Source organism: Ovis canadensis, chromosome 2 (genome assembly GCF_042477335.2).
Source record: "Ovis canadensis isolate MfBH-ARS-UI-01 breed Bighorn chromosome 2, ARS-UI_OviCan_v2, whole genome shotgun sequence".
NCBI lineage: Eukaryota > Metazoa > Chordata > Mammalia > Artiodactyla > Bovidae > Ovis > Ovis canadensis.
In genome coordinates, this window is record NC_091246.1 from 122,788,163 (window position 1) to 122,806,677 (window position 18,515).

General features: G+C 43.3%; 1 protein-coding gene across 10 annotated transcripts in view; it reads left to right on the forward strand.

Moving 5' to 3' along the window:
* Positions 1 to 18,515, forward strand: part of SAP130 (Sin3A associated protein 130) — a 75,177-nt gene that overhangs the window by 47,157 nt on the left and 9,505 nt on the right. For 6 of the 10 annotated variants that reach the window (XM_069574239.1, XM_069574243.1, XM_069574240.1 and 3 more), the window contains 3 exons: positions 8,338 to 8,696; positions 15,107 to 15,355; positions 15,540 to 15,665. In XM_069574239.1, the coding sequence (XP_069430340.1) occupies positions 8,338 to 8,696; positions 15,107 to 15,355; positions 15,540 to 15,665 (734 nt within the window). The remainder of the gene's footprint in view (positions 1 to 8,337; positions 8,697 to 15,106; positions 15,356 to 15,539; positions 15,666 to 18,515) is intronic. The other 4 variants (XM_069574241.1, XM_069574245.1, XM_069574242.1 and 1 more) reach the window with 1 other exon arrangement.

Here is an 18,515-nt window from a genome sequence, read left to right on the forward strand (position 1 = left end):
AGAAGAATATGTAGTCTGCTGCTTTTGGTTGGAATGCTCTATGAATATTAATTAAATCCATCTGGTCTAACGTGTCATTTAAAGCCTGAGTTTCTTTATTAATTTTCTACCAGATAATCCGTCCGTTGTTGAAAGTGGGGTGTTAACCTACCCCACTATTGTTGTTACTGTCGATTTATCCCTTTATGGTTGTTGGTATTTGCCTTGCATACTGAGGTATTCGTATGTTGAGTTCATATATATTTATACTTGTTATATTGTCTTCTTGGACTGAACCCTTGAGCATTATGCAGTGTCCTTCTTTTTCTCTTATAACAATATTTGTTTTAAAGTTTGTCTGATACAGATATTATTACTCCACCTTTGTTATGATTCCCATTTGCATGAAATACTTTCTGCCATCTCCTTAATTTCAGTCTGTAAGTGTCCCTAGGTCTTGTTTTTATTTTCGCCCAACCAGTCTTTGTCTTTTGATTGGTGCATTTAATCCATTTACTCAAAGGCAATTATCAATGTATATGATTCTGTTGTTGGTTCAGTAGCTAAGTCTTGTCTGACTTCTTGAAACACCATGAATGCAACATTCCAGGCCTCCCTGTCCATCACCACCTCCCAGAGTTTACTCAAATTCATGTCCATTGAGTCTGTGATGCCGTCCAACCATCTCATCCTTTATTGTCCCCTTCTCCTCCCACCTTCAATCTTTCCCAGCATCAGGGTCTTTTCAAATGAGTCAGTTCTCATCAGGTGGCCAAAGCATTGGAGCTTCAGCGTCAGCACCAGTCCATCCAATGAATATTCAGAGTTGATTTCCTTTAGGATTCATTGGTTTGATCTCCTTGCAGTTCAAGGAACTCTCAGGAATCTTCTCCAGCACCACAGTTTGAAGGCATTGGTTCTTCGGTGTCAGCCTTCTGTATGGTCCAACTCTTGCATCCATACATAACTACTGGAAAAACCATAGCTTTGCCTATACTGACCTTTGTCGGCAAAGTGATGCCTTTGCTTTTTAATATACTCTCTAGGTTTGTCACAGCTGTCCTTCTAAGGAACAAGTGTCTTTAAATTTCTGGGCTGCAGTCACTGTCCTCGGTGATTTTGGAGCCTGGGAAAATAAACTGTGCCACTGTTTCTACTTTCTCCCCATCTGTTTGCCATGAGGTGATGGGACCTGATGCCATGATCTTAATATTTTGAATGTTGAGTTTTAAGCCAGCTCTTTCACTCTCTTGTTTCACCTTCATCAAGAAGGTCTTTAGTTCTTTACTTTCTGCCATTGGAGTGATATTATCTGCATATCTGAGGTAATTCTCCCAGCGATCTTGATTCCAGGTTGGTATTCATCCAGCCCAGCATTTTGCATGATGTACTCTGCCTGTAAATTAAAAAGCAGGGTGACATTATATATCCTTGGTGTACTCATTTCCCAAATTTGAACCAGTCCATTGTTCCATGTCCATTGCTAAGTGTTGCTTCTTGACCTGCAAACAAGTTTCTCAGGAGACCGGTGAAGTGGTCTGATATTCTTAAAGAATTTTCCATAGTTTGTTGTGATCCACACAGCCAAAGGCTTTAGCAAAGTCAATGAAGCAGAAGTATGTTTTATTTTGGAATTCCCTTGCATTTTCTGTGATCTAGCATATGCTGCCAATTTGATCTCTGGTTCCTCTATCTTTCCTAAATCTAGCTTGTACCTCTGGAAGTTCTTGATTTATGTGCTGTTGATGCCTAGCTTGAAGGATTTTGAGCATTACTTTGCTAGCATGTGAAATGAGTGCAATTATATGGTGGTTTGAACATTTTTGGCATTTTCTTTCTTTGGGATTAGAATGAAAAGTGATCTTTTCCAGTCCTGTGGCCACTGCTGAGTTTTCCAAATCTGCTGGTATATTGAGTGCAACACTTTTTAACAGCATGATATTTTAGGATTTGAAATAGCTCAGCTGAAATTTCATTACCTGACTAGCTTTGCTCATAGTAATGCTTCCTAAGACTCACGCGACTTCAAACTTCAGGATGCCTAGATCTAGGTGAGTGATCACACCATCATGGTTACCCAGGTCATTAAAGACATTTTTGTATAGTTCTTCTGTGTATTTGTGCCACCTCTTCTTAATCTCTTCTGCTTCTGTTAGGTCCTTGCCTTTCTCTCCTTTATTGTACCCATTTTTATATGAAATGTTCCCTTGCTATCTCTAATTTTCTTGAAGAGATTTCTAGTCTTTCCCATTCTATTGTTTTCCTCTATTGCTTTGCATTGTTCATTTAAGGCTTTCTTATCTCTCCTTGCTGTTCTCTGGAACTCTGCATTCAGTTGGGTATATCTTTCCCTTTCCCCTTTACCACTTCGCTTCTATTTTCAGCTACTTATAGGACCTCAACCAGTGTGCCTTCTTGCACTTCTTTTTCTTTGGGATGGTTTGGTCACTACCTCTTGTACCTTGTTACAAACCTCCATCTATAGTTCTTCAGGCAGTCTGTCCGGCAGGTCTAATCCCTTGAATCTCTTTGTCACCTCTGTTGTATAATCATAAGGGATTTGATTTAGGTCATACCTGAATGGTTTAGTGGTTTTTGCCTACTTTCTTCAATTTAAACCTGAATTGTTTAATAAGGAGCTCATGATTGGAACCACAGACAGCTCTGTGTCTTGTTTATGCTGACTGTATAGAGTTTCTCCATCTTTGACTGCAAAGAATATAATCAGTCTAATTTCAGTATTGACCATCTGGTGATGTCCATGTGTAGTCATCTCTTGTGTTGATGGGAGAGGGTGTTTGTTATGACCAGTGTTTTTTTCTTGGCAAAACTCTGTTAGCCTTTGCCCTGCTTCATTTTATACTCCAGGGCCAAACTTGCCTGTTATTCCAGGTATCTCTTGGTTTCCTCCTTTTGCATTCAAATCCCCTACAATGAAAAGGACATTTTTTGGGGGTGTTAGTTCTAAAAGGTCTTGCAGGTCTTCGTAGAACTGTACAGCTTCATTTCTTCAGCATTAGTATTTGGGGCATAGACTTGGATTACTGTGATGTTGGGTGGTTTACCTTGGTAACGAACAAAGATCATTCTGTCGCTTTTGAGATTGCACCCAAGTACTGTATTTCAGACTCTTTTATTGACTAAGAGGGCTACTCCATTTCTTCTAAGGGATTCCTGCCCACAGTAACAGATATCATGGTCATCTGAATTAAATTTGCCCATTCTGGTCCATCTCCTGCTTGACATGTCCAGTTTACCTTGATTTATGACCCAGACATTCCAGGTTCCCGTACAGTATTGTTCTTTACAGCATCAGACTTTACTTTCACCACCAAACACATCCACAGCTGAGTGGCATTTCTGTTTTGGCCGAGCCTCTCCATTCTTCTTGGAGCTGTTTCTCTGCTCTTCCCCAGTAGCATACTGGACACCTGCCAACCTGGGTGTGTATGTATATATACGCTCACCTTCCTGTGTCAATCTTCTCGCCTTTGCATACTCTTCACTGGGTTCTCGAAACGAGAATACTGAAGTAGTTTGCTGTCGCCCTCTGCAGTGGTCTAGGGCTTATCAGGACTTCCCACCGTGACCTGTCCACCTTGGTCGGCCGTGCATAGATGTCGTGGCTCATAACCTCATTGGGCTAGACAAGGCTCTGACCCTTGTGATCATTTCTGTTAGCTTTTTGCGATGTGGTTTTTGTTCTGGAGGGTGTGGTATTGTAGTACTGATTCCTCTGTCTGCCCTCTGATGGATAAGGATAAGAGGCTTGTGCAACCATCCTGAAAACTAGGTCTTACCCTGATGGGCAAGACAGATCAGTTCAGTCGCTCAGTCGCGTCCGACTCTTTGCAACCCCATGAATTGCAGCACGCCAGGCCTCCCTGTCCATCACCAGCTCCCAGAGTTCACTCAGACTCACGTCCATCGAGTCCGTGATGCCATCCGGCCATCTCATCCTCTGTCGTCCCCTTCTCCTCCTGCCCCCAATCCCTCCCAGCATCAGAGTCTTTTCCAAGGAGTCAACTCTCCGCATGAGGTGGCCAAAGTACTGGAGTTTCAGCTTTAGCATCCCTCCTTCCAAAGAACACCAAGGACTGATCTCCTTTAGAATGGACTGGTTGGATCTCCTTGCAATCCAAGGGACTCTCAAGAGTCTTCTCCAACACCACAGTTCAAAAGCATCAATTCTTCTGTGCTCAGCTTTCTTCACAGTCCACCTCTCACATCCATACATGACTACTGGAAAAACCATAGCCTTGACTAGACGGACCTTTGTTGGCAAAGTAATGTCTCTGCTTTTGAATATGCTATCTAGGTTGGTCATAACTTTCCTTCCAAGGAGTAAGCGTCTTTTAATTTCATGGCTGCAGTCACTATCTGCGGTGATTTTGGAGCCCCCACAAAATAAAGTCTGACACTGTTTCTGCCTTTTCCCCATCTATTTCCCATGACGTGATGGGACCAGATGCCATGATCTTCGTTTTCTGAATGTTGAGCTTTAAGCCAACTTTTTTGCTCTCCTCTTTCACTTTCATCAAGAGGCTTTTTAGCTCCTCTTCACTTTCTGCCATAAGGGTGGTGTCATCTGCATATCTGAGGTTATTGATATTACTCCCGGCAGTCTTGATTCTAGCTTGTGCTTCTTCCAGCCCAGCGTTTCTCATGATGTACTCTGCGCATAAGTTAAATAAGCAGGGTGACAATATACAGCCTTGACATACTCCTTTTCCTATTTGGAACCAGTCTGTTGTTCCATGTCCAGTTCTAACTGTTGCTTCCTGACCTGCTTACAGATTTCTGAAGAGGCAGGTCAGGTGGTCTGGTATTTCCATCTCTTTCAGAATTTTCCACAGTTTCTTGTGATCCACACAGTCAAAGGCTTTGGCATAGTCAATAAAGCAGAAATAGATGTTTTTCTGGAACTCTTGGTTTTTCCATGATCCAGCGGATGTTGGCAATTTGATGTTCCTCTGCCTTTTCTAAAACCAGCTTGAACATCTGGAAGTTCACGGTTCACGTATTGCTAAAGCCTGGCTTGGAGAATTTTGAGCATTACTTTACTAGCATGTGAGATGAGTGCAATTGTACGGTAGTTTGAGCATTCTTTGGCATTGCCTTTCTTTGGGATTGGAATGAAAACTGACCTTTTCCAGTCCTGTGGCCACTGCTGAGTTTTCCAAATTTGCTGGCATATTGAGTGCAGCACTTTCACAGCATCATCTTTCAGGATTTGAAATAGCTCCACTGGAATTCCATCACCTCCACTAGCTTTGTTCGTAATGATGCTTCCTAAGGCCCACTTGACTTCATATTCCAGGATGTCTGGCTCTAGGTGAGTGATCACACCATCGTGATTATCTTGGTCGTGAAGATCTTTTTTGTACAGTTCTTCCGTGTATTCTTGCCACCTCTTCTTAATATCTTCTGCTTCTGTTAGGTCCATACCATTTCTGTCCTTTATGGAGCCCATCTTTGCATGAAATGTTCCCTTGGTAGCTCTGATTTTCTTGAAGAGATCTCTAGTCTTTCCCATTCTTTTGTTTTCCTCTATTTATTTGCATTGATCGCTGAGGAAGTCTTTCTTATCTCTCCTTGCTATTCTTTGGAACTCTGCATTCAGATACTTATTTCTTTCCTTTTCTCCTTTGCTTTTCACAGCTATTTGTAAGGCCTCCCCAGACAGCCATTTTGCTTTTTTGCATTTATTTTCCATGTGGCTGGTCTTGATCCCTGTCTCCTGTACAGTGTCATGAACTTCCGTCCATAGTTCATCAGGCATTCTGTCTATCAGATCTAGTCCCTTAAATCTATTTCTCACTTCCACTGTTTAATCATAAGGGATTTGATTTAGGTCATACCTGAATGGTCTAGTGGTTTTCCCTACTTTCTTCTATTTAAGTCTGAATTTGGCAATAAGGAGCTCATGATCTGAGCCACAGTCAGCTCCCGATCTTGTTTTTGCTGACTATAGAGCTTCTCCATCTTTGGCTGCAAAGAATATAATCAATCTGATTTCGGTGTTGACCATCTGGTGATGTCCATGTGTAGAGTCTTCTCTTGTGTTGTTGGAAGAGCATGTTTACTATGACCAGTGCGTTCTCTTGGCAAAACTGTTAGCCTTTGCTCTGCTTCATTCCATATTCCAAGGCCAAATTTGCCTGTTACCCCAGGTGTTTCTTGACTTCCTACTTTTGCATTCCAGTCCCCTATAATGAAAAGGACATTTTTTTTGGTTGTTAGTTCTAAAAGGTCTTATAGGTCTTCATGTTCAACAAGACAATGTTCATTAACTCTTTAATGCAGTGTCTGCTAGTGGGTGGGGTTGTGCTCTCTCCCTGTTATTTGCCTGGCCTGAGGCAGCCCAGTCCCAGAGTCCTACAGGTTCTATGGTAAGGCTAAAGGCTACCTTCAAAACAGCCTGTGCCAACATGCACCTCCCAGGATGCTGCCGCCAGTGCCCCTGTCCCTGCAGCAGGCCACTGCCAACGCATGCCTCTGCAGGAGACCCTCAGATGCTCACAGGCAGGTCTGCCTCAAGTCTCCTGTGGGGCCACTGCTCCTTTCCCCTGGGTCCTGGTGTGCACGTTGCTTTGTTTGTGCCCTGCAGGCATCTCCGTTTTCACCAGTCCTGTGGAAGTTCTGTAATCAAAGCCTGCTGTCCTTCAAAGTCAGATTCCCTGGGGATTCCCATCCCTTTGCCAAATTCCCAGGTTGGGAAGTCTGAGGTGGGGCCTAGATCCTTTGCAGTGGGAGAACTTCTTTGGTGTTCTGGGTCTCCAGTCTGTGGGTCCCCCACCCTGCAGGTATGGGATTTTATTTTAACATGATTGTGCCCCTCCTGTCATCTCGTTGCAGCTTCTCCTTTGTCCTTGGACATGGGGTATCGTTTTTTTGATTCAAACATCCTCTTGTCGGTGGTTGTTCAGCAGCTAGTTGTGATTTTGGTGTTCCCACAGGAGATGAGTGCACATTTCAAAATCACCATTCTGCTTTCTTTTACAATGAATTTGACTACTCTAGGTACCTCATATAAATGGAGTCCTACAGAACAATCACCCCTCGATATCCCTGGGGCATTGCTTCCATCACCCACACCACTGCAGATACCAAAATCCATAGAAGCTCAAGCCCCTTATATAAAATGGCACAGTATTTGCATGTAACCTATGTATCTCTGGATTACTAACAATATGTACAGTGTCATTGCTGTGTATGTCTTAGCGAGTAAGCAGCAAGTTCAAGTTTTGCTTTTTGGAACTTTCTGAAATTTTTTTTTCCCTAAATATTTTCCATTTCCTGCTGGTTGAATCCGCAGATGTGGAGCCTGCCAGGTATATAGAGTGCCAGCTCTCTCTGTCTTTGTGATTGGCTTATTTTACTTAGTACCCTGTCCTGAGATGCACCCCTCAGATGGTTTTTTGGGTTTTTTTTTCCAATCTATGCCTAGTCTTTTCAACCTCTTGTAATGGTCTTTAGCATAGCAGAATTTTTGAATTTTGATGATGCCCAATTTATTTGGCTTTTTTTTTCTTCTATGGATTATGCTTTTAGTATCATGTCTAAAGAACTCTGATCATAAAACTTTCATGGTTTTACATTTTTGCATTTAGATTTCTGATTCCTGTTTAGTTCATTTTTTGAGGTCTCAGTCAATATTGAATTTTTTGCCTATACAAGTCCAGTTGTTTTTGGCCTTGAGCTTGAGGGGTATTATCTTGTGTTGCATTTGATACTTTTGAATTTTCAGTAGTAGTAATATAAATAGGCAAACTTTTACAGCTGTTAAATGAAATATTTGACTTAAAAAATGAGAAGAATTTGTAAGGACATTAATTGTGTCATGTAAAACTGACAAAAATCAATACAGTTTTGAACACTCTATTTGTAGATGTCCGAAGTATCTCCGATGAAACATATACTGGAAGGTTATAAGAGTGGTGCCTGTGGGTAGAGGGCTGGGTATGCAAAGTGGAGGGAAGTTATTCTCAGTTTGTGTTGTTTTGCATCTACTCAGGTTTTAAAGCTCCCAAGGCAACATACACAGTAACAAATTCTTGGGGGGGAAAATACACTAGCTTGATGAAACCTGATTGCCTTTCAGTGAAGTGACTTTCAGTGATTTGTTTAAACTGCCCTTTGTTTTCTAAGTTAATTTTTGTTACTGCCTATAAAGACTTGATGGCAATGGTTCTAAAACTTGAATTCCCTGTAAAAGTTACCTTTAAGTTCAGCTTCTAAAATCAAGGAATAGAGTTTTAGTTGTACTGTGTGGTGGACAAATATTCACATCTGAGATGATCCAAGTTAAGTAAAGTTTCTGTTGTTTGCTACGTCATTTTTGCTTCTGTTTTTCAGTGCCAAACCCAAGTCAGAAATCCACGTATCAATGGCCACTCCAGTCACTGTGTCTATGGAGACCATGTCTAGTCAAAATAGTGATCAGCCCACCATTGCAGTCCCACCCACCACTCAGCAGCCTCCACCAGCCATTCCAACTATGATTGCAGCAGCTAGTCCCCCGTCACAACCAGCGGTTGCCCTTCCAACCATTCCTGGAGCAGTTCCCATCACTCCACCCATCACTACCATTGCCGCTGCCCCTCCGCCGTCAGCAGCCGTGGGTGGCAGTCTCTCTTCTGTTTTGGGCCCTCCTGTACCAGAGATAAAAGTTAAAGAAGAAGTGGAACCAATGGACATCATGAGGCCAGTTTCTGGTAAGTCCATTTGTAGGATACTCTTTGCTGGCAATTGCTTCTTCCCCTTTTCTTACTCTCCTCAAGAGTCCAAACTCTTGTATGACCCTCAGTCTGGAAGCCTGACTCCTAGATGCCCATTTGAAATTTCCATTTCATTAGTTTTTAATAAATAGAAGAAAGCATCCTTTTCAAAACTAAAACCATATTGCTGCCATTTTTGTAACTAATTTTATTTCTCACCCAAATCAATGAAAAGATTGTTTCCCCAAGAGTATTTTTAAACATAGCTTCTTACATTCATTAAGGAAGTATTACCATATGAAGAGGATCACAATACTGTTGACTTAAAAAATAGTCATAATCTAAAAGTTGAGAGTTATGTTTTATTCATTGGAAATTTTTAGGACTTTTAGCCTGGGAGACAGCATCTCAAGTGACCCTTCAAGAACTGCTCTGAGGAGGCAGGGGGAGGAGTCGGGTTATATAGAAGTTTGCAACATGGGACAGGTAGTCTGAACTGTGAAGATATTTTTGTGAATTGAAGAAAACCAGATATCTCAAGTTAAGGAATTCAGCGCTTTTCTGTATGTAGGAAGATGAGAGAGTCTGGGCTCCCTGAAGTCATTGCTTTCATATGCATCTCAGCTCTCTGTGGCCAGGATCCTTCGTTTTTCCTCAGTGCTCACCACAGGTAGTGGCTGCAGCCTGACCGCTGCTGGATCACAGATATAGTTCTCCTTCCTGGTTATCTTGGAGAGCTAGGTGCGTGTGACATCCTTGTTGATTGATATGGCAGGTAATACTCCATTTCTCAATGTGATTATAGCTAAGTGCTGATTAATTTATGATTTATTTCCTGCCAGCATTTTTTGCCTTGTTTATGCAATAAAGTAAGATTTGCATTGTTAAAAATAGTCTCTTGATTAACATATTTATGATTAGTAAAATCTCAAAAGTACCACTGTCCCTTTTTCTTTTCTTCTCAACTCTAAACTTCCAATTTGTAAAAAAGCAGGTCGCTTTAGAGGCTTTCTTTCTGTCCGCTTGGTTTTCTCGGCACCTGCTTGCTTGTTGGTTTCGTTGTTTTGGGGCGTGTTTCGGCTGTGGTCCTTGTTGTGGCACACACTCAGGATCGTCACTGTGCCTGCCACATCTCTCACTGCAGCACATGGCCCAGGTGCCCCACGATAGGTGGGCTCTTAGTTCCCTGCCAGGGGAACCAAACCCAGTCCCCTGCATTGGAAGGCAGGTTCTCAACCACTGGACCACCAGGGAAGTCCCTGTTTTCTGGTTTTTCATAATTTATTGTGCAGTCTTACTTTTCCTGACTATAAAAGTAACATTCAGTGTATGAATTTATATAAAACAGACAAAGCCAAAGTGAAAAGCAAGTCATTTTGTGCTGTAGTTACCTAGTCTTACCCTCTTCCATTTCAGCATGAAGGCCCCACCTCCCATAACATTCATTCAGTTAAGAGGCGTAGTTATGCTGTGTCTGCAGTCTGTAAATCTGCTGTGCATTTATTTGCTTATTTATTTTCATTTATAATGCCATGAAACATCCTATGGTAACACCCTATGATACCTCAGCACTTCTGTTGAAAGATGCTATGGGTCACCCTGGAGGGGAGATGAAATGCTGTTCATCTGCTCTGCCACCCTTCTAGACAGTTCCTCTTACCTTTCCATACTAGGAGCCTGACCCTAGTTCTTCCTCAAATTGCAGGGCTCAGCACCAGCCTTGGTTCTGTCAGGCTCTTCACCAAGCACTTTGTACAGATCATGCACATCTCCCATCTTCTTGGAGATTACATTCTGGCAAGAGTTCAGTTCAGTCGCTCAGTCGTGGCCGACTCTTTGCGACCCCATGGACTGCAGCACACCAGGCCTCCCTGTCTGTCATCAACTCCGGGAGTTTACTCAGACTCCTGTCCATCGAGTCAGTGATGCCATCCAGCATCTCATCCTCTGTCGTCCCCTTCTCCTGCCATCAAATGTTTCTCAGCATCAGGGTCTTTTCAAATGAGTCAGCTCTCCACATCAAGTGGCCAAAGTATTGGAGTTTCAGCTTCAACATCAGTCCCTCCAGTGAACACCCAGGACTGATCTCCTTTATTGTGGACTGGTTGGATCTCCTTGCAGTCCAAGGGACTCTCAAGAGTCTTCTCCAACACCACAGTTCAGAAGCATCAATTCTTCGGTGCTCAGCTTTCTTTATAGTCCAACTCTCACATCGATACATGACTACTGGAAAAACCATAGCCTTGACTAGACAGACCTTTGTTGGCAAAGTAATGTCTCTGCTTTTTAATATGTTGTCTAGGTTGGTCATAACTTTCCTTCCAAGGAGTAAGCGTCTTTTAATTTCATGGCTGCAGTCACTATCCGCAGTTATTTTGGAGCCCAGAAAAATAGTCAGCCACTGTTTCCCCATCTATCTGCCAGGAAGTGATGGGACTGGATGACATGATCTTAGTTTTCTGAATATTGAGCTTTAAGCCAACTTTTTCACTCTCCACGTTCACTTTCATCAAGAGGCTCTTTAGTTCCTCTTCACTTTCTGCTGTAAGGGTGGTGTCATCTGCATATCTGAGGTTATTGATATTTCTTCCGGCAGTCTTGATTCCAGCTTGTGCTTCACCCAGCCCAGCATTTCTCATGATGTAGGAAATGGCAGCCCATTCCAGTGTTTTTGCCTGGAGGATCCGAGGGACAAGGGAGCCTGGTGGCTACCATCTGTGGGTCACAGAGTCGGACACAACTGAAGCGACTTAGCAGCAGCACTCTGCATAGAAGTTAAATAAGCAGGGTGACAATATACAGCCTTGACCTACTCCTTTTCCTATTTGGAACCAGTCTGTTGTTCCATGTCCAGTTCTAACTGTTGCTTCCTGACCTGTATACGGGTTTCTCAAGAGGCAGGTCAGATGGTCTGGTATTCACATCTCTTTCAGAATTTTCCAGTTTATTGTGGTAAACAGTAAAATAAAGGACAAAATGTAAGGGAAAGTTATGGCTGGAGATGTGATTTTTTGTAAGAGTTTTAAAGGGAAAGCTGTATCAAAGGAATGATCTTTGAGTAAGAGACATTAAAGAGATGAGGTGCTGGCCACGAGAGTATCTAGAAAAAGGCATTTCAGACTAAGAGAGCAGCGAATGTGAAAGCCTGAGACAGGGACGTGCTTCTTGTGCTCAACACATAGCACAGAGGCGTTGACAGATGGAGCTGAGTAGACGAGGGGAGCGGGAGAGACGGCCAGAGACACGGTCGGGACTGTGAGAGCTTAGGAGCCTCTGGAAGGACTTTGACTTTGCTGAGGGAGCTGGGAGCTATGAGAGGGATCTGAGTAGAGGAGGAACTTGAGCCACTTCTGTTTTTAATAGACCACTCTGGTGATTCTGTAGAAAAAAGGACTGGGAACAAGATTAGAATTAGGGAGATGTGTTTAGAGGCTACTGCTCTAACATCAGGGACCAGTGAAAGCTTCAGCCAAGGTAGTAGTACCAGTGGTGTGAAGTGGTGAGAGTATAGATGTTTTATTGAGGAACTGAGAGGATTTCTTTAAAGAGGGATATTGTGTGTGAGGAACAGCATCAGAGGAAACTAAAGGTTTTGATCTTAGTAACTGGAAGCATAGGACTTCCCTGGTGGCAAAGTGGTAAAGAATCCACGTGCCACCGCAGGAGGAGCAAGAGACACAGGTTCGGTCCCTGGGTCAGGAAGATCACCTAGAGTAGGAAATGGCACCCCACTCCAGTATTCTTGTGTGGAAAATTCCATGGTCAAAGGAGCCTGGCAGTCTACATTCCGTGGAGTCTCAAAAGAGTGAGACATGACTGAGCGACCGAGTACAAACACAAAACTGGAAACCCTCATCTTCAGTACAGCAGAGGGACTCCATTGTGTGGGGAGAGATTAGGAGTTAGCTTTTGCTCTGGTGAGTTTGAGTTAGACTTTCACGTGGACTTCAAGTAGTCTGATCTGTAAGCCTAGCTTTTGGAAGAAAATTAAGTTGCTGGTGTAAATTGGGGAGTTGCCATTGTATGTATGAGTTATGTTTAAAGCCATGAGCCTGGCTGGGTAATGGATAGGATCCTCTGAGGAGTGAGTGCTGATAAGAAACAGAAGTAGTTGTAAACCGAGCCCTGGGGCACTGCACCATTTTGAGAAGGGAGAAGAGTCCAAAACCAGCAAAGGAGACTAAATGGACAGGCTGGAGTGACAGGAATAAAACATGGCGTGTGTGATGTCCTGGAAAGCCAGGACAAGGGTCACAGCTGCTGAGAGATCGAGTGAGGAAAGCACTGAGCAGCGACCCTTGGGTATAATAACGTGAAGGTCATGCGGATGTTGAGAAGAGCAGCTGCCATGTAGTCATATTGGGCCACAGCACGGTGGGTGTGGGTTCCAGAGAACGCTGGGAGGTAGCTGTGAGAGACACTGAGTATAAACAGCCCTGGAGGGACTTGCTGCAAAGCACCAGAAAAAGGAGGGCCAGTATCTGAAGGGAGCTGATACCAAGAGAGTGTTCTTTTTGGCCGCGCTGGGTCTTCGTTGCTGCACACGGGCTTTCTCTGGGTGCTGTTCTTCATTGTGGTGCACAGGCCTCTCATTGTGGTGCTTTGTCTTGTGGAGCGCGGGCTCTAAGCATGTATGCTTCAGGAGTTGTGGCAGGCGGGATTTTCCCCGACCAGGGATCGAATTCATGTCCCCTGCGTTGGCAGGTGGATTCTTAACCACTGGACCACCAGGGAAGTCCCAAAAGCTATTTTTAGGACAGGACAGATGAGTTTGGTATGTTAGTGGGAGTGAGCCAATGAAGAGGAGACAACTGATGATGCAGGAAAAAGGTGAATTCTTGCGGCAATGTCTGAGGAGGTGAGTGGGTGGGCCCTACCTTGAATGTGAGGGAATCTGCCTTTCCTGAAAGCGCAGAGAGAAAGGAAGTGCCGGGTCACCGTGCAGGTGAGTGGGTATATGTGGTGGGGATTTGTGGGCGTTTCCTTCTGATGGTGTCTGTGTCTTTCTGTCAAATAGGAAGCATAGGCGTTAGCTGAGGGAAAGGGCAGTATGGGAAGTGTGGAGGGCAGATGGACTTGGCAGATGCAGGAGGGTGCCGGCCTGCTTGAGGTTAGCAAGCATGCTATCAGGATGCCTGTTTCATTGCTGTGTGTTTTCCTCTGGCTGCCCTCAGCTGCATAGGTGTAGACTTGGTTGGAGAGTTGGGTTTAACCTGCTGTGCCTTTTGTTCAGTGAGTGCAGTACAGCATGAGAAGGGACAGTTAGTGGATAAAATTGATAGGAGAGCTAAAACCCAGTGATAGGAGTGAGGAGATATTAGAGGGATGAATGGCAGCAAAAAAACTACTATGATTAGTGGAAAATAGTTGTTAATGGTGTACAGGAATTGGAGGTGAGTTGCTAAGAGACGTGACCTGGAAAGAGAGTTGCTTTTGACCGGAAGGTCAGATGTCAGAAATCGAGATTAGATGGCAGAGCTGAGGCTGTGACTGTTGGGATGGGTGGCTGGGGAACGGTAGAAGGAAAGGACGAACCAAGGAGGCAGTGGGAGAGTTGAGGCGCGCTCTCGTCATGGGTTGCAGGCCGCCAGGTGTATGGCCCACACAAGCCCAAGCAAACGCTGTTGCCTTTGTGCTGAGCATGCTCTGTCTAGAGGCACCGACTGGCTGTGCTCTGAAGCCAGACCGCCTTTCGCAGTGCCAAGCTCTCCATCGCTCTCTGTGTGATGTGTGCCACATTTTCCCATTGTTAAGTTCAGGGACAATACTGTCTACTTACTCAGATTATTATTGAAGTTTATTATTGAGGTGATGGGTTGTCGCCTAGAATTCACTGCTGAAAGACTTAAAATATAGTGGCTTGAACATGTAAGTTTTTATTGTTTCCCTTGAAATGAATCCTGAGGCAGACAGTCCGGGCATGGTATGTGGATTACATTAAATCTTTAGGGATCCAGGCTTCTACCACCCCTAGCATTTGACCCTAATGCTCTTGATTCAAGATAGCTGCTGGAACTCCAGCTATCCCATCTGAGTTCCAGGGTCACAGGAAGAAGACACAGAGTGGGTAAGGCCTCCTTTCTTTTAAAGAAAGTTCTTAAAATTTCTGCAAAGCACTAGGATTTTCATTTCAAATAGCCATACCATACAAGGGAAACTAGTATACGGTCTTTGAGCTGAGTGGCAATGTGCCCATTTCAGGGTGAGGAGTACTTGGACTAAGGGAGATGAAGGTGTGAGGTGTCAGCAGTGGGCAACCTCTGCCGCAGTTAGCGTGCTTTAGCACGGTCCTGGGCACGTGTAATGCCGGCTCTCTTTCTGTCTTTGTTAATTCTCCCTGATGGAAGTCGGCAGACACTCCGCCGTGTTTGGGCTCTCATACGTGTACACCCTGTTTCCTGTGACAGCAGTTCCCCCTCTGGCTGCCAACGCCGCGTCTCCGTCTCTTGCATTGCTGGCTAACAACCTGTCCATGCCTACAAGTGACTTACCCCCTGGTGCTTCGCCAAGGAAAAAGCCTCGGAAGCAGCAGCATGTGATTTCAACAGAAGAAGGGGATATGATGGAGACAAACAGCACTGATGACGAGAAGTCCACTGCCAAGAGTCTTCTGGTGAAGGCAGAGAAGCGCAAGTCTCCTCCCAAGGAGTATATTGGTAACGCTCACTTGAGTTAACTTTTGTCATGGAAAGCTTCCCACTTAAGCTAGGCGTTTATCCCTGAGGCCGTTTACAATAGCTAGATTTCACTTACAGCTCATCTGCAGAAATTGTACCAGAAATATTGTTGCAAATATATAGTAAGCTATATAATGTTTTCTTTTTCTTCTCGTTTAAATAGATGAAGAAGGTGTAAGGTATGTCCCAGTTCGTCCAAGACCTCCCATTACTTTGCTCCGTCACTATCGGAACCCCTGGAAAGCTGCTTACCACCACTTCCAGCGGTACAGTGATGTCCGGGTCAAAGGTCAGTTTTGCCAGAAATGGTTAGTGTTAACTCATGCGGTTGGTCTTTCACTCAGCTTGTTAGAGTCACAGTAGAATGAAAAGACAGAATCATAGTTTTCCTGCTTCAAAAAGAACCCTGTCAGTTTTGTTATAAATTTATTGTTTACTCTTAAGCATAATATACAGTTGAGCATAAAATTTGGAGAATTATCCTTTGCCTTAGAAAGCTATATGTACTTTACTGGAAACACAGTCTAATGAATAAGACTTCCTGTGTTGCCAACTCCCCAAGTAGTGACAGATGACCTCCTTAGCCCCTAAAGTAGCTGAGGAGGAGCTATACTAGATTGTTACGCGACATAGACCACAGTAGTCCCAGGATGCTCAGATGTGCATTCAGCAGCAGCCCTAGAAAGTATATTTTCCAAAAGGCCTTTTGTTTCACATATGTGAAACAAAAGATCTTTTGTTCAACATTTGTTCAAACATATGTGGGATGATCTAGCTTGAGCACACAGTAAATGTTTTTGTGGTTGTTGAACTTGAGAATAACATTCTAATAAACACACTTATAGTGAAAATGGCTGATAGCAGTTTGCTTGAATCAGCAAATATTTCTGTGGATAGATTTTAAGTGTTATTAATCTCAAATAAAGTTATGACCAACCTAGATAGCATATTCAAAAGCAGAGACATTACTTTGCCAACAAAGGTCCATCTAGTCAAGGCTATGGTTTTTCCAGTGGTCATGTATGGATGTGAGAGTTGGACTGTGAAGAAAGCTGAGCACCGAAGAATTGATGCTATTGAACTGTGGTGTTGGAGAAGACTCTTGAGAGTCCCTTAGGCTGCAGGGAGATCCAACCAGTCCATCCTAAAGGAGATCAGTCCTGGATGTTCTTTGGAAGGAATGATGCTAAAGCTGAAACTTCAGTACTTTGGCTACCTCATGCAAAGAATTGACTCCTTGGAAAAGACTCTGACTCTGGGAGGGATTGGGGACAGAAGGAGAAGGGGATGACAGAGGATGAGATGGCTGGATGGCATCACCAACTCAATGGCTGTGAGTTTGAGTGAACTCCGGGAGATGGTGATGGACAGGGAGGCCTGGCGTGCTGCAATTCATGGGGTCGCAAAGAGTCAGACATGACTGAGCAATTGAACTGAACTGAATCTCAAATATAATCATTGCATAGAGAAGTGTGAGTTTTCAGAGAATTGGCCATATTTCCTATTCCTTCAAATAAATTGTATTTGGAAGCTTCTCCAAGGGTTCCCTTGAAGCCTCAAGATGAGTCCAAGTTAAATGGTGCAGACTAAAGCCCATGAGCGGGAGTGAAGATCCTGACAGTTCAGTCTCTGAATGGGAGCACAGAGGTGGCTGCACTGCCCAGCTTTTCTTCCTCATGAGTGTACCCTGAGTTTAGAAAAGAGGGTGAGACTTCCAAAGAGAAATCAGAGGATGTGGGCCTTTGTTGAAAGTAGGATATGAGCCACCAAACATTTCTTCACACCATAGCATTCCATATTGTAGCAGGAAAATATTTACAGTTTCCCTAGTAACATTTTAAGCCTTATAAGAAAATACTTATTGCTTATTGGAATTCACTCTTCGTAAGCTATCTCAAGAAAGATAATTTGACAGCTGAAAATATTGATGCTTCTTAAATCTTCTGTTCAAATATGTATGTATTAATCACTTTGTGCCAAGTCTCTTGACAGTTAAACTTTAATTGAATTGTTTTGCCTAAACTGTAAAGTCATATTCATATAAACAAGTAAAGACAGAATACTGAAAACAGGTAATTCACTTGAAGAAAAGAAAAAAGAAATGGCAAAGAAGCACAGAAAACAAATAATAACCTGGCAGACTTAGCCTTACATATCAGTAATTGTCTTAAGTGTTAATAAGCTAACATATCAGTTAACACACAGATTGGCAGAGAGAATGAAAAAAAGATCCAGCCATATTCTGTCTGTAAGAAACTTCAGATACAGTGTATCAGTAGAATGACAGTAAAAGGATGGAAGATCAAACAGTGCAAAAATTAATTTTAAAAGAGTGGCTATATTAATATCAAATAAAATAGACTTCAGAGGAAAGAAAATTACCAGAAATGAAGAAAGGCATTACGTACTGATTTTAAAAATAGTCAACAAAAACCAAGAGCTTCAGAAATATGAAGCAAAAACAGCTGAAAGAAATAGTAGGCAAATATATAGTTACGGTTAGAACATCAACATACTCGTCTCAGCAATTGATAGAAGCATTTGATAGAGAATCAGCAAGAATATGCAAGAAGTGAATACCACAAACCAACATTTAGTAGACATTTATAGGGCACTTGAGCTGCAGCAGAATACATATTCTCTCAAGATGCACATAGACCTTATTTAGGATCATAAACCTCAACAATTGGGGGATAGTTGAAATCATGTAGAGTATCTTCATTGGCCATGATAGACTCAAACTAGAAACCAATGACACATAACAGAAAAACCTCCAGCCCATGGAAATTAAACATGGGATGGCCGTGGTTCACTACAGGGACAAAGATAGTTCTGGGGAGTACTCATTGGTATAGCCGTCCCAGAAGCTGCCATTAGCTCCCCTCAACAACCTCTAGGCTCCAGTGCTGGAATGCCTCAAGCTAAATAACCAACAGGGCAGGAACACAGCCCCACCCACCAGCTCATGCTTGTGCTAAGTCACTTCAGTCCTGTCTGACTCTGTGATCTGGTGGAGTATAGCCCTCCAAGCTCCTCTGTCCATGGGATTCTCAAGGCAAGAATGCTGGATTTGGTTGCCATTTCCTACTCCAGAGGATCTTCCTGACCCAGGAATCAAACCTGCCTCCCTTGCATCTTC